The sequence below is a fragment of the Pimephales promelas genome, chromosome 1, assembly GCF_988280905.1.
Source record: "Pimephales promelas chromosome 1, fPimPro1.hap1.1, whole genome shotgun sequence".
Taxonomy (NCBI): Eukaryota; Metazoa; Chordata; class Actinopteri; order Cypriniformes; family Leuciscidae; genus Pimephales; species Pimephales promelas.
In genome coordinates, this window is record NC_142769.1 from 41,677,105 (window position 1) to 41,690,493 (window position 13,389).

Here is a 13,389-nt window from a genome sequence, read left to right on the forward strand (position 1 = left end):
GTTTGTAAAGTTTTAATCCATTAACATTTATTTATGCACAATGAATGAAGTGAACAAACATGAACAACCAAGTGTTTGTATTAAATAACATTTACAAACATTAATTAATGTTGTAAAAATACATTGTTCACTCAATGTGTTGATGTGAACTAAGTAATGTTGATGAATGGTATCTTATTGTAGCATTACCAAACTATAGAGGAGATAAAACATGTTTTATTTGACTTGACTGTACTTTTATTTAATCTAAAACTGCATTCATATTTAATTTTAAAAAGGCTTTTTAAACCTGCTGACTCTGAGTTATAAAGGGAAGAATACGCCTAGCACTGACATTAAATGACATAGGGATGCGTCGATACTAAATACCAGTAATACTCTGGTGTCGGGTGGAAACTACTGTGCTCATGTACTCGTAAAACTCCCCCGAAAGCACTTTAGAGGCAGTTCACATATCGCGCGTGTTTTTTATTATATTTTTGCGCGCGCTTATTCTTTCCAAAGCGCTTGCTCTCACGCGGCGTCTGTCGTTGCTATGCAACGAGTTTTTATTATGAGCGCGCTTAATTGCCTCGCGCCTATATTTGAAATTGCGAATTTGCATGTAATCGGCCTCTTATGGCGACGTGACATTAGCCTAATCCAAAATATTTCCATGTGGCTCTTTCCTCCTTTCGTGTCAACAAGTGGATTCAGAGAGAGAGCATATCAGCGTTATGAAGAGGACGCAACTGTGCACCTTTCAGACAGCGCGTCTAAAACTGGATTAACCTGGTACTCGGTACCTAGAAAAGCTGGTACCGTAAAATTTTTTTTTTTTTAGTACCGACTTGGTACCGAAGTACCGAGTTTTTTGACAACACTAGGTCTAACAGTAGCTTAATCAAATGTAAAATAGCCGCGCTGTTTAATATAAACTAAATTTAATATAAATAATCCTGAAAGTTGCATAAGTTATTCCGTCAAGAGTAGATTGAGGTTTCATTCATGTGTTGCGTAGATTTTTTTTTTTTTTTTTTTAGGGTTAGGGATTTCAGATCCCCAAGTATGAGTAATAGTAATTCTGACTTCAAACTTATACCCAGGAGTGAATGATCTTCCGTTTCCTTGGAGACCCTGCCCTGTCTATCACTCCAGTCACTGGATCAGCATTTTCCCAGACATTTTCCCATTATCCCAGCCGTTCCCCTAATGTCTCTGTAAAGAGTAGGTAGGTAGGCTTGTGCCCATTCATTGTGTGCCTTTTTTCCATGCCTGCCAGTTAATCTAATTTCAGAGCGACATCTTTTCATAATTCCCAGGAGGATGGACAGCAGTTTTAATCAGAGAACGTTCACCTGTGCGGTTTATCGGATAAGCTTGAGCCTGAGACTTACATGGTCCATGGCTCCCCATCCCACTTTCCCATTTCAGATTAAGGTTTTTCTCCATTTGAACACAGGACATGGGGTTCCTACTAGTAAATGTTTGCAGCAAAGCAGTAAATCCCAAATGATAAGAGGAGCAGCCGGTCACTAGAACCTTCCAATAAAAACGGCGGTAAACTTACAAGGGTAGTTTCAGTGGTGTGATTGACTTAGATTGTTTTGCACAGACCAAATAGAAAAGGAGAAATGTGCTTCTATTAAATTACTTTGAGCTCAAGGCGGCACCCAACTAGCTGACTCGAAACAATTTTAGTTGGGGATGTCCTGCTGACTTTTTTTCTGACATCTCGCCCTCATCTGTTAAGGGTCGGTCATGCTCTCAGATTCAAAATGAAATCGAGGTGGTGAACTAAACGGTTGTCTTACTCTTAGATGTTTCTTTGTTTCCTTCTGAAAGAAGAACAGAATAACTGCACAAACTGTTGTACTACATTGAATTAGGATGCGGTCTGTGGAGTTGTTTTATACTCTTAATGGGATGGTTCACTCAAATTCTGATATATTATTTAATTTTCTTGTTTCAAACCTCAATGCAAAAGATATTTTGAAGAATTTTGGGTTCCAAGACAAACCATTGACTTTCATTGAATGGACCGATACTGAGAAGGTCCAGCAGCTCCATAATGAGTTGTCTTGGGAGGCAACATTTTTTTTTAATAGTCACGTCAGGCAAAATGTCAAAGGGGCTTAAGTTTTGCCGAATAAAAAATTGAGGTGGACTAAACGGCTCCGCGGCTAGCGCCCAGCGCCGTTTTTGATTCAATATAAGGAAACGTTAAATTGCTGCCACAGTTGGTCGCTTACTTATTTGTAGATCTTATCCATTTAGAGCCAAATTGTTTGCCAGATTTTAACTATCAAAAGTGATTGCCAAGTTAAATGCTTTAATGACATTACGAAATAGCCTAGACTAATTACCACCATATTGGTTCTGATACCAAAAAAGTCAACTTCTTAAATTGGCTTGATCCATTGCGAAAAGATTTTAACATAAAGTCATTGTTGAGCCACAACATTGTCAACATACCGTAGTTTGACTTGTACTGCGCTGCGCTGATTTATAAAGACTGCTACACAGTGGCGGCGACTAGCGTCTTGAGCTCAAACAATGCTAAGAGAGAGCTTACGAATGGTCCAGACCAACCTTACAAAAGTGTGACTTACAGAAGATAAACTTAGTGTACGAAAGTGTGCCGGGAATCGTGCCATAAAATTAAGAGAGAGTTTAAGGAATAGGTTAAGAGCTACTTAGCGATAAGAAAGTTTTGGGGAACCGGGCCCATATTTTCTTGCAATAATACAAAAGCTAATGGGAAAATCCTGAAAATTTTTGTGGTGGGAACCAGGGTGATGCAGACTTCCAGGTAAGTTTGGCACACAGTCATCCCTGCAGCACTCTATAGGGTAGCTTAAAGTTTAGTGAGGGGGATAAAATATTATATTTAGTAAAAAGACTGTTCTGACCTTACTTTCTTATTTTTAAGTCTTTTAAGTGTAGTTAAACCCCTCAGTATAACAACTGGCATTTGCTGAAGGAAACGTTTAGATCAGATCCAAGAAGGACAGTAGATTATCAGTTCATCAGTGTGAGAACTAGCTCAGTGGTCTCAAAGAGATGTTGTTTCGAGTCGGCAGGGCTAAAAACTGCTCACCCGCTGCGATGTGCGTCTGTGTCGCCGTCTGATTCATCTACTAGTCTGTCAATGAGGCTTATGACTGAGAAATGGTTATTAAGAAGCTTGCGTCACGGTGTGAGGGTTGAGCTGAGAAAGGAAGCATTCGTGTTCTGCAGTGAAGCTTGGGCTAATTTTTAACTGCCCAGGGTTTGTGTGACAGACGATTGCAGGGCTCGTCCTCCCTCTGCTTTTCACACCTACGCAGTATTTACCACAGTTCATCTCTCTTCACCGATCCTTTTAAATTTGCTTCCTTCACTTCTTGTAGTCCTTCCCAGTTCTGTGAATACGTTTCTGTTGCCGACTGCATGCTAACTACATCTGCAAGCCCATGCAGGTGTCTTTTATATACTGTTGTCCGGATGCTGGAATAACACTCTTGAGGACCTGAGGTTACAAAAATCAGCTTGGATTCGATTCAGCTTTGATTGGGCCTCCCGTGTCAGCTGCTGATTTTCAGTTGTGACTCATGGACAAAACTAGGATGAAACTTCTGTTTAGGCTCTTTTTTTTACGCAAGCATTTACATTGAAATGGATTCCAGCTTATGATGGATATTTTGGTGGTTGCGTTACTTAATAGCAGTGGTTTTAACCTTTTTTTACTCAAAGGCCTCTTCATTGTCCAACACAATATTCAAATGCCCCCATAAGATGATTTAACTGTTAATGCTGTAATTATGAGAAACTACATTGATATAGGAGAAGAATATATATATATATATATATATATATATATATATGAATGATTCATTTTGTGATTCTAGATGTTCCAAGAACTGTTTTCTTAAATAAATCAATAGTTATTGAGGGGGAAAAAAATAAAGGATTTCAGTTTACATCTTGATTGTATGTATTGTATTAGCTTTTTAATTTTGACATGAGTTACATTATTGTAATGTATTGAAAATGAATATCATTAAGTCATCCGCTAAAAGGCCACTAGGAACACCTGGCTGGAGAACCCCTGACTGGTCATGTACTCACATTGTTGTTCCAAACCTGTATAATATTATTATTTATTTTTTACTTCTGTTAAGAAAATATTTTGAAGAACGTTTGGACCCCATTGACTAATGTACTATTATTATCCCATTTTTTTAAACCAGGAAGACGTATTCAAATTTGCTAGAGTATTTGCATTTTATTGCATCAGTGTGGTGTTTGACTTCTCCATTGTGAGAAGTAATCTCATGAACCTGAGGTAAGCTGGTGTTGGTAGGTCACCCCTGACTGCGCAGGAAAACAGTAAAAGGATTTTAAAGTACTTTGGGGCTTGTAAATGCAATAAATGAATCCTTTTTGCAACATTTACATGTGGAGTGTCTCTTTAAAGAGACATGTGAGGTCAGAGGACATCCTCTTAAAACAGCCGTTTCTTTCTGCCAACACACAGACAGGTGAAAGCATATTATACTGGATGTGTTACATGGGTGCTGTTGTTTTCTTGAGCATATGAATAATGTGACCTGACAGTTTAGAACTGAGAGTCTTTGGTGTCAATTGTGGGATTGAGGTTTTAGGGTTATTATTTGTAATTGCAAGTGGGATTGGCGTGTTAGAATATAACTCATGTCAGGCTCTGTGACCTAGTATTCAGTAGTTCTGTTCCAAAACCGAATGAACTGCTGCCTTGCTGTGTCTACTGCATATATGGCAGCATCTTAAATGCAATTGCGATTGATTTGGAAAGCAATAGATATGCAATGACTTCTCGCATTCAATGCATTGGAGAGAGAATCAACTCTGAATTGATTCCGATAGATTTTGGGATTAACTCTGAATTGCTTTCAATATTAATATCATTATTTTAAGTACTGAATTTCTAAAATAAACATTTCTCACTTTAGCCTTGTTGTGCGTATGTAGGTGCTCACTTGGATTTGGAACTGATCCTAGTATCATGTATGATGTGAACAAAGTCTTTAAAAAAGGGGCTAAACTACATCCCTGAATTGTAATCTTGCTAGCATTGAACTGTTTTGGATTCTTTTCACAGGGCACTGGAGCTATGAAGTTTTTGTCTGAGCAAGGACAGCTAATGAATTGCCTGAGAATTAGTAATGGATAAAGCTCAAGTTATTATCAGTAATGCCAGCTAATTAAAATGCCCCTTTCACCCACAGCTAGAAACACTGAACCATATTCATTTACTGCAGAGACAAAATGGCATGTGGATGAAGATGCATGGAGTCTTCTAATCCTGCACAGCTGGGAGGCCATGTTAAGAAGGATTTCACCAGCAAATTAACACAAACTTGTTAAATTTGTTGTTGTTTGTAGTCTTGCTCAGTGCAAGCTTGTAAACTTTTGTTGTCATGGTAACATTCATATTTTGCCATTTTCAGCATAGAGGTTGGAGGTAATGAGAATATATTTCTGATTTTAGCAAATAAAACAAGTTGCAGCGTTGTTTGGAAACATTAAAATATTTAAAGGGCTAGATCACTTCAAAATGAAAATTCTGTCATTAAAGTTGACAGACCCTCAAGTTGTTTCAAACCTGTATGAATTTCCTCCTTCTGCTGAACACAAAGGAAGAAATTTTGAAGAATATCAGTAACCAAACTGTTACCCATTAACTTCCATAGTAGGAAAAAAAATACCATTTGGAAGTCAATGCGTCCTGTTAACCGTTTGATTACTGACGTTCTTCAAAATATCTTTCCTTGTGTTCAGCAGAAGGAGGAAATTCAGAAAAATTTTCATTTTGAAGTTAACTATCCCTTTAAAGGTGCTGCCTGAATGCAAAAACAACAAAATATCACATCACTGACTTTATATATATATATATATGTATATATATATATATACAACGAGCAACTCCGCATTCGAGACCCGGGATAAAATAGTCCGAATATAAACACTTATTATAGGTGTACCGTAGTGAGACAGGATAAGTCAAAAACACGGTTTGGAAAACGGATTCATGATGTAGCCTACTCATTCATTTTGAACATAAGTTACGGACTGCCGCAGCTGATACAACGGCGTTCTGTTGCGTGAGCATCCACTCGCACATATGGGACCACATAAAATTTTAACTCGCACATTCTCAAAAAATGGTCATAGTCTGGAACCAAATTATACAGAAAGCGATCAAAGAACAATTTCACACAGCGCGAGTTTATTTGGAGTTCAATTCGTTATAAAACCAATGACGCACGTTACACTGCACAACAAAGCTCTTACTGTATGTACATCATCGTGTTTGCATTGGTGAAAGCATTAGAGAGAGTGCAGAAACTGCGTTGCAATAATAAGATCTTCATTCAACAGACTGTCATCTGCTTGCTCAATGCTCATCACAGCAACATTTTATGTGATGGGAATAGATCTAAATACTTCTCACGATTCGTTCATCTCGATAGCTGTAATAGTAAAAATACTAATAGCTGTAGTAAAAGTATTTTTGAGAGAGTTTCATATGTAATATGTTGCTATTTCATATGCAAGCATGTCAGCCAATCACAGCAGTGGGCAGTTACACTCAATCCCACAGCAGACACGCCCCTTCAAACAGAGCATTCAAATCAGAGGCTAAAATCAGGCTAGCCTTTTATTTCTAAATTAAGACTATTTTTGATGTAAAAAAAAAAACATACCAAGACTATATAAGGGCAACCCAGGAAATATTATAAAATAATAAAAGTTGATTCTCCAATGGAGACAATTAATTAGATTTTTGCTTCCTGAAACAGTCCAATTCAGTCTGGTGCAAGACACAGAACAGCTAACAACATTTCTTGCTGTATGACAGAATGTTTCTAGCGTGAAGTACTTTACTTATCCAAACTGACAGCGGAAACTCATTTTCAATTGTACAATTCATGCCAAGAGCCATTTTTGCGAACATTTTTTTTTTTTTTGCCAGAATGCAAGGCAACTTTTGTATAGCCATCAATTGTGCATTTTTATATGATAACATTAGACTCATCCTGTAAGTAATCTTTGTTACTCATACATCATTATTACACATCAGTGCTCACTTGAAGCATCAGACAATTGCATATTCATAATTCACATGCATATGGATTACTCAAGAATTTGTTAGGCATCTGTTTCCATTGAGAACCCAGCAGGGCATTCACAGCAAGCGAGAGGAGAGTTATTTTCAGGGTAAACCTTTTGGGTTGGCAACAGCATGTGGATTTCAGCCCAAAATCCGTCTGTAAATGTTTAGTTTGGCGGAAGGACGGACTCGCGAAACAGACTACTGTGTGTGCGCCGTACGTCCTGTGCAGAATCACAGAGCTGAGAGCTCCTATTTTTTTTTTTCAAGATTAACATATGCAGACAAAAACACACATCTCTTTCCCACTCTTTCTCGGGTTCCTGTATTGTTACAGCTCGGGATAACATGGCAAATCACTTGCAAGTCTAGCTGTTTGTGCCGCTTCGGCTATAAACACAGAAATTTGGTTTTCATTCCAGTTGTTCCATGGAATTGGACCTTGGTGCTTGTTTGGACAAGCCATTTCTCATTGCCTTAATTCAGGCTAAGGAAACACAGCATTTGCATCAACTTGTGTGTTTTCGCTTGTGTTTTCAGTAGTTTTCCACATAGGAAAAATGGGGATGTTTGTGCTAGACGCAGCGTGTTTGTCCTGGCTCAAAGAGTTTTCCCTCTTTTCAGAGTTTTTCGGATAGATTTCTGATGTTTTCTCGGTGTGTGTGGAAATGGATTTGTTTTGGCAGATCCTTCAGGTATTATTCACACCCTTGTTCTCGCTATCTCACCATCAGTGTTTGGATCTTTCCTGAAATGTGATTTTAGGATCAGATAAGAATAATTAACTTCCCTGCATGTTGAAGCAAAGGTGGGTTTTTTTTCTTCTCATTAACACTTTACGTAAAGCCTTTATGTATAATGCATTATAAAAGTATTCATAATGCATTTTTTTATTATAAATAACTGTAACCAAAGTTAAGATGCATTAGTATTTGCAGATTCCTTGGTACATCTGAAATTGATTGTTTGTTGTGTCTTAATGCATTGTACTTTCTTAAGGTGTTCAATCAATAGAAAAGTATTATAATGTATCATAACTGTGGTTACAGTTATTCATGAGCCAATAGAATGATGCATTAAAAGACAGTAAAAATCCCTTTATAATGCATTTATATATATATATATGAAGAGTTCAGATGCAAAAGCCTCTAAGTGCCATTTGAAATTTTCTTCTAGAATGATCATTTTTATCAAGCTTGTATATTTAAGTTCAGTAATTTCACTTAAATGGCATTGATAATTACCTATTGTTATTTAAGTGAAATTACTGAACTAAAATATAAAAGTTTGACAAAAATCATCATTAAAGAAGAAAATTTCAAATGGCATTTAGAGGCTTTTGCATCTGAACTCATCATATATATATATATATATATATATATATATATATATATATATAAAGGCTTTAAGTAAAGTGTTACTTCCCATTTCCTCTTTTCAGACAATGAACTAGCAGGTCTATCTGCAGTCCGTGCATGAGTGACAAAGGATATTGAGGCTTGAAAAGATCCCGGTTCCATTTCCAAGCTGCACGTTTGCTCATCCATACTAATTTTGACTCATCCAGAATCCTGATATCCAGCTATGTCCCGTCTTTTCCAAGAGTTTCTGTTTTCATCCGAGATGTAGTTGTTGTTTAAAGGCCTGTTCACACACCAAGGACGAGAACTATACTCTTTATAAAGATGACGAATGACGATAAAGATGTAGTTCTAAAAATCGTTCTCAATATTAAAGAATACCAGAGTATAAAAACATTGTTCTTGGTGTGAACAGGCCTTGTGTTTTGCGTCATGGTTTCATTTACTGTACTGATGATTGTTTGAGTTTTTTTTCCAGCCTGACAACCTTCTGGAGATTTGTGGTGTGCTGTTTTTCTTCGAAATATAACAGCATGTACTTTTCACCAGAAAGTTCAACTCTTGTCCTCTCCGTTTACAGAGCACTGCAGCAGTAGTGTTTGTTAAATGTCTTGGTGGTCTTCTGCAAGTTGTAAGATGGACAGCAATGTGTTGTTTTGTCCTCTGTAACCTCCTCTGAGCAACTTCCTGTGCAGTGTTTTTCTCGGGTCTTAGTGGATATCAAGAGATGAGAGATCCTGCAGGTCCAGGTCCTTTGAGAGATGCCTGAGCACGCCGACTCTCTGATCCTCAAACATAAATGAAGATCCTCAGTCTCAGCTGTCATCCGAGGATGTTTGTAACTTCTCTGAAGACTCCATGACATGCCCTTGCATTCATCTTTATTGGACGCTTCTAGGAAGTAGCAAGTGTGCTGACTTCCTGCTCATGTTTTTTAACTTGTTTTTTCCAGTTCTAAATTCTTATAGTTTCATTTGGAAAGTTCCTGTGTCCATTATATGTTGTGACTGCATCTGTTTGATTCAGGAATCTTGTAGGGCTCTGCTATTAATCAATCATGTGTGGCACAATAATTTGCATTTCGAACAGAGATGGCGACTGAGGAAAAACTGCGGACTGCAGCTTTAAGCAAGTCAACGTATTTGTTCAACTTACACTTTTACAACTCAGTGACAGATTTTCGGTGTAGAACATTTGAAGAGTTCAGATGCAAAAGCCTCTAAATACCATTTGAAATTTTCTTCTTTAATGATGATTTTTAACAAACTTGTATATTTAAGTTCAGTAATTTCACTTAAATAACAATTAATAGGTAATTATCATTGCCATTTAAGTGAAATCACTGAACTTAAATATACAAGCTTGATAAAAATGATCATTCTAGAAGAAAATTTAAAATGGCACTTAGAGGCTTTTGCATCTGAACTCTTCATTTTAAATTATTTTTGCTGTTACATGACAAGTCCATATATCATATGATGTCAGTCATTGACATTACTTAGTACTTGATTGAACTATGTCTTTAAATAAGGTTTCAGTTTATCAGCCTTCCTTATAACAAATCCAGTTCATTCATTATGGTTTACAAACACTTTTTCACAAATGTTTGCTGACTCACAATGTGGATTGTTCTTGATGGAGATGAATTACCTCGTTGATGTGTTTTCTCTCGGCTCTGTTCTCATCTCCATAAACTTGATTTTCAAGCCTGAATAGTCTGACACTGTGTCTATCAGCTCGGTCACATTGTTGGTTGTTTATTTACTGGAGTGGTCTTTTCACTCTGTAATGTCTGTCTATGTGGGAGATGGAGACCTCATGTTCTGTTACCTGATAAAATCTCGCCAAAGCTCTCGCAGGGGTAGTCCAGTTCAGAGGCTTGTGTAGCCAGTGGTCTCCACGGTATACTTTTTTTTTTTTTTTTTTTTTTTTTTCCGTATCGCTGTGTGTGGATGGAGGACTTCCAACTACCTCTCACTTGGTGCTTGGCAAGTCTATGATAAATCTGATCTGAGGTCAGACATCAAACACGTTTTCTTTCTTTCGTTGACCCCGGTACACGCCTCGCAGCCGCTGCAGCTGATCAGATGTCAGGCCTGACTGCAAAATCAGCCGGGAAAGTCAGAGAACAAAAACCTAAAGTGCATTTTTCCTTTCTCCATCTAAGCCTTGCCTTCTCACTCACTGCCTCTAGCATTTCCTTTGAGCGCATCTTAAAGTGTCAAATAAAGCTTAGCCAAGTCCTGTGTTCACAAGCTCAGGGACTCGTTCAGATCTTTTATGGAGTCTGAATCCACGCTGTCAGTTTAATTCATGTTTCTATTTTTAACGATTTCCCATTAAAGAAATGAGAAATCATTTCTCATTAAAGAGAGGAGATTTCTCCTCTGTGTTTGGCCATTTTGTCCTATTGGATTGTCTAATATGCCTTGATGGAAATTTATTTTGCCACAAATCATATTGTTGCTATAGACACTAGTGTAATTCAAAGTAAACAGCTCAAGCTGTTTGTGTAGCGACGTAATTTCTGCTGAGTTCACCCACATAGGCGAGGATGCCAGATTTGTACCACGCTTGGAGTTGTTGATATGAAGCGTGATGATTTACAGCTGTTGTTTCTTTGTTTTTCCTTCCGAAGGTATGGAGTGACCCCAGAAAACATCATCCTCTACGGTCAGAGTATAGGGACGGTGCCGACGGTAGACCTGGCGTCCCGGTACGAGTGTGCGGCAGTGATCCTTCACTCTCCCCTCATGTCCGGTTTGCGCGTGGCCTTCCCTGACACACGCAAAACTTACTGCTTTGATGCCTTCCCAAGGTAAGATGCAAACATCTGTGATCCAGAATGTAATGCTTGTGAACATGCAAGATTATTTTTCAGTAAGGATGCATTAAATTAATCAAAAGTGACAGTTAAAACATGTTGGTAATGCTTTACAGTATACTGTAGGTTCCATTTATTAACATTAGTTAACTACATTACTTCAATGAAACTAAAGCATTTAATAATCTTACATAATATTAATTTGGTTAATGTTAAAGTTGGATCTGTTCATATTTAATGGCCCTAAGCTAACATGAATTAACAATGCACCGTTGTTTTTTTGTTAACTAACATTAACAAAGATTAATATACTGTACAAATATATTGCTTATTGTTACTTAATCTATTGAATAATGAGACCTTAAGGGGTGCCCCCAACTAAAGTTTTTTCTAGTTGAGTAGTCGTTTGTTTGTGCCATTAGTCAACTAATCGCACGTTTATATTCATTCAATTAATTAAATGTATACTGGTGGTGGAATATGCCTTGCACCACTCAAGTGCCCTCATAAAGCTTGTCGCAAAGCACTGGCAAAAGTAATGATTAATAAACAGATAATTTTTCCTTCATTTAAAAAAAAAAACAACTAGTGTTTTCTGAGTCGATATCGGCTGCAAAGATAAAGTTGACAATGCTGACTCGCCATCTCCGAAGCATATTGGCTGCGCCTTGAAAGAAATGCAGCTTTCATATGGATTACGTAATAAAGACTGTTTGTTTTCTATTTTATAATATTTATATATAAAATATTGATATTGATATTTAATATAAATTATATATACATCTATATACAGTATAAACATTCTTAAATATATACAAATATATATATATATATATATATATATATATATATATATACACACAGTGCACCCACATATATTACGTAAACACAAACTTTTATTGTGGATGTGATTAATCGTTTGACAGCCCTAATTTTTTTTTTTATGTGTTGTTCCAATTTTGTGTGCAATATGTTTTTTTAGATCCATAAATGGTTAGTTGGTTTCTAAGATTAAATGAGTAACTGGTAACAGCCTGAAGCTGTACACAGTTCATTGCGTTACCCACACAGATGGGTTGCAGGAAACTCAGGAATCTGAATGAGATTGAATCGGAGTTAGCCATCTCCCTCAAGCTGTATTTCCCTTACTTCCTCTTCCAATGGTAGTTTTGTTTTTACAATCTTTCAGAACTTTTCTGAGTTTTTACTGCTCAGGAAGTGGCTTACATATTTACCACACTGAGTTAAAGTGCTAAAAATGTTCCTTCTTTTCAGCAGTTCAAGTGAAGGCTCTCAAGTATACCAAGTATATGTGTTCTTTTTTTCTTAAAAGTGAAAGTGGTTGCAGGTGCCAAGTAATGTAATGAAAGTTGAACTGGCTGTCAGCTATTTGAGATTTTTCATGTATTAAGAAAAAGTTAGTTTTTGTACTAGAAAACTGCCACTCGTAAAAAAAAAAAAAACAGGTAGATGTGTATTGATAAGATGATAATCTTAATTAGGATAATAAGGGCACTTTGTTTTGAAGGTCTCCGGTTTAGATGCATTAAAGATAAAGCTTAGATATTTTTTATAGTATACGTTACACATCACCACATTTTTCAATGATTCTCAAACGACTTTTCCGATAATTCAGTCTTTCTAAATCCCTCCTTTCCGTGAGCCTACTCTGCTCTGATACTCAGGATCGGTATCGGATCCGATACTCAGGATCGGTATCGGATCCGATACTCAGGATCGGTATCGGATCCGATACTCAGGATCGGTATCGGATATCGATCAGACGAGGCCGATCCAAATCCGATATTGTGCCGTATACTATTATGTTATTGTTAAGCCCCACAAAAGGCACAAAAACATTCTAAAGTACCACATAACATTTTTGCGCACTCTATTATAAGTGTTCTGAAGCCATTATGTGTGAGAGAAATTAATATTTAAGTCATTAAATATCAAGATCACGTAAACTTGTCCCTCTCGCGGCTGTCAGTCATTCTCCATTCAGCACTCAAACAGCACGTCGCGTTCGGTTACAGTAAATGATTAAACTGTCTTCAAGATGATTCAATGTTAATACTATTATACTTTAT

The 13,389-nt window shown here is 37.1% G+C and overlaps 1 protein-coding gene across 2 annotated transcripts in view; it reads left to right on the plus strand.

The window, feature by feature from the left end:
- Positions 1-13,389, plus strand: part of abhd17c (abhydrolase domain containing 17C, depalmitoylase) — a 44,975-nt gene that overhangs the window by 14,626 nt on the left and 16,960 nt on the right. For both annotated transcript variants that reach the window (XR_005622733.2, XM_039670372.2), the window contains exon 2: positions 11,114-11,293. Coding sequence is in view for 1 of the 2 variants with exons in the window: in XM_039670372.2 (XP_039526306.1) it covers positions 11,114-11,293 (180 nt within the window). In the remaining variant the exon portion in view is untranslated. The remainder of the gene's footprint in view (positions 1-11,113; positions 11,294-13,389) is intronic.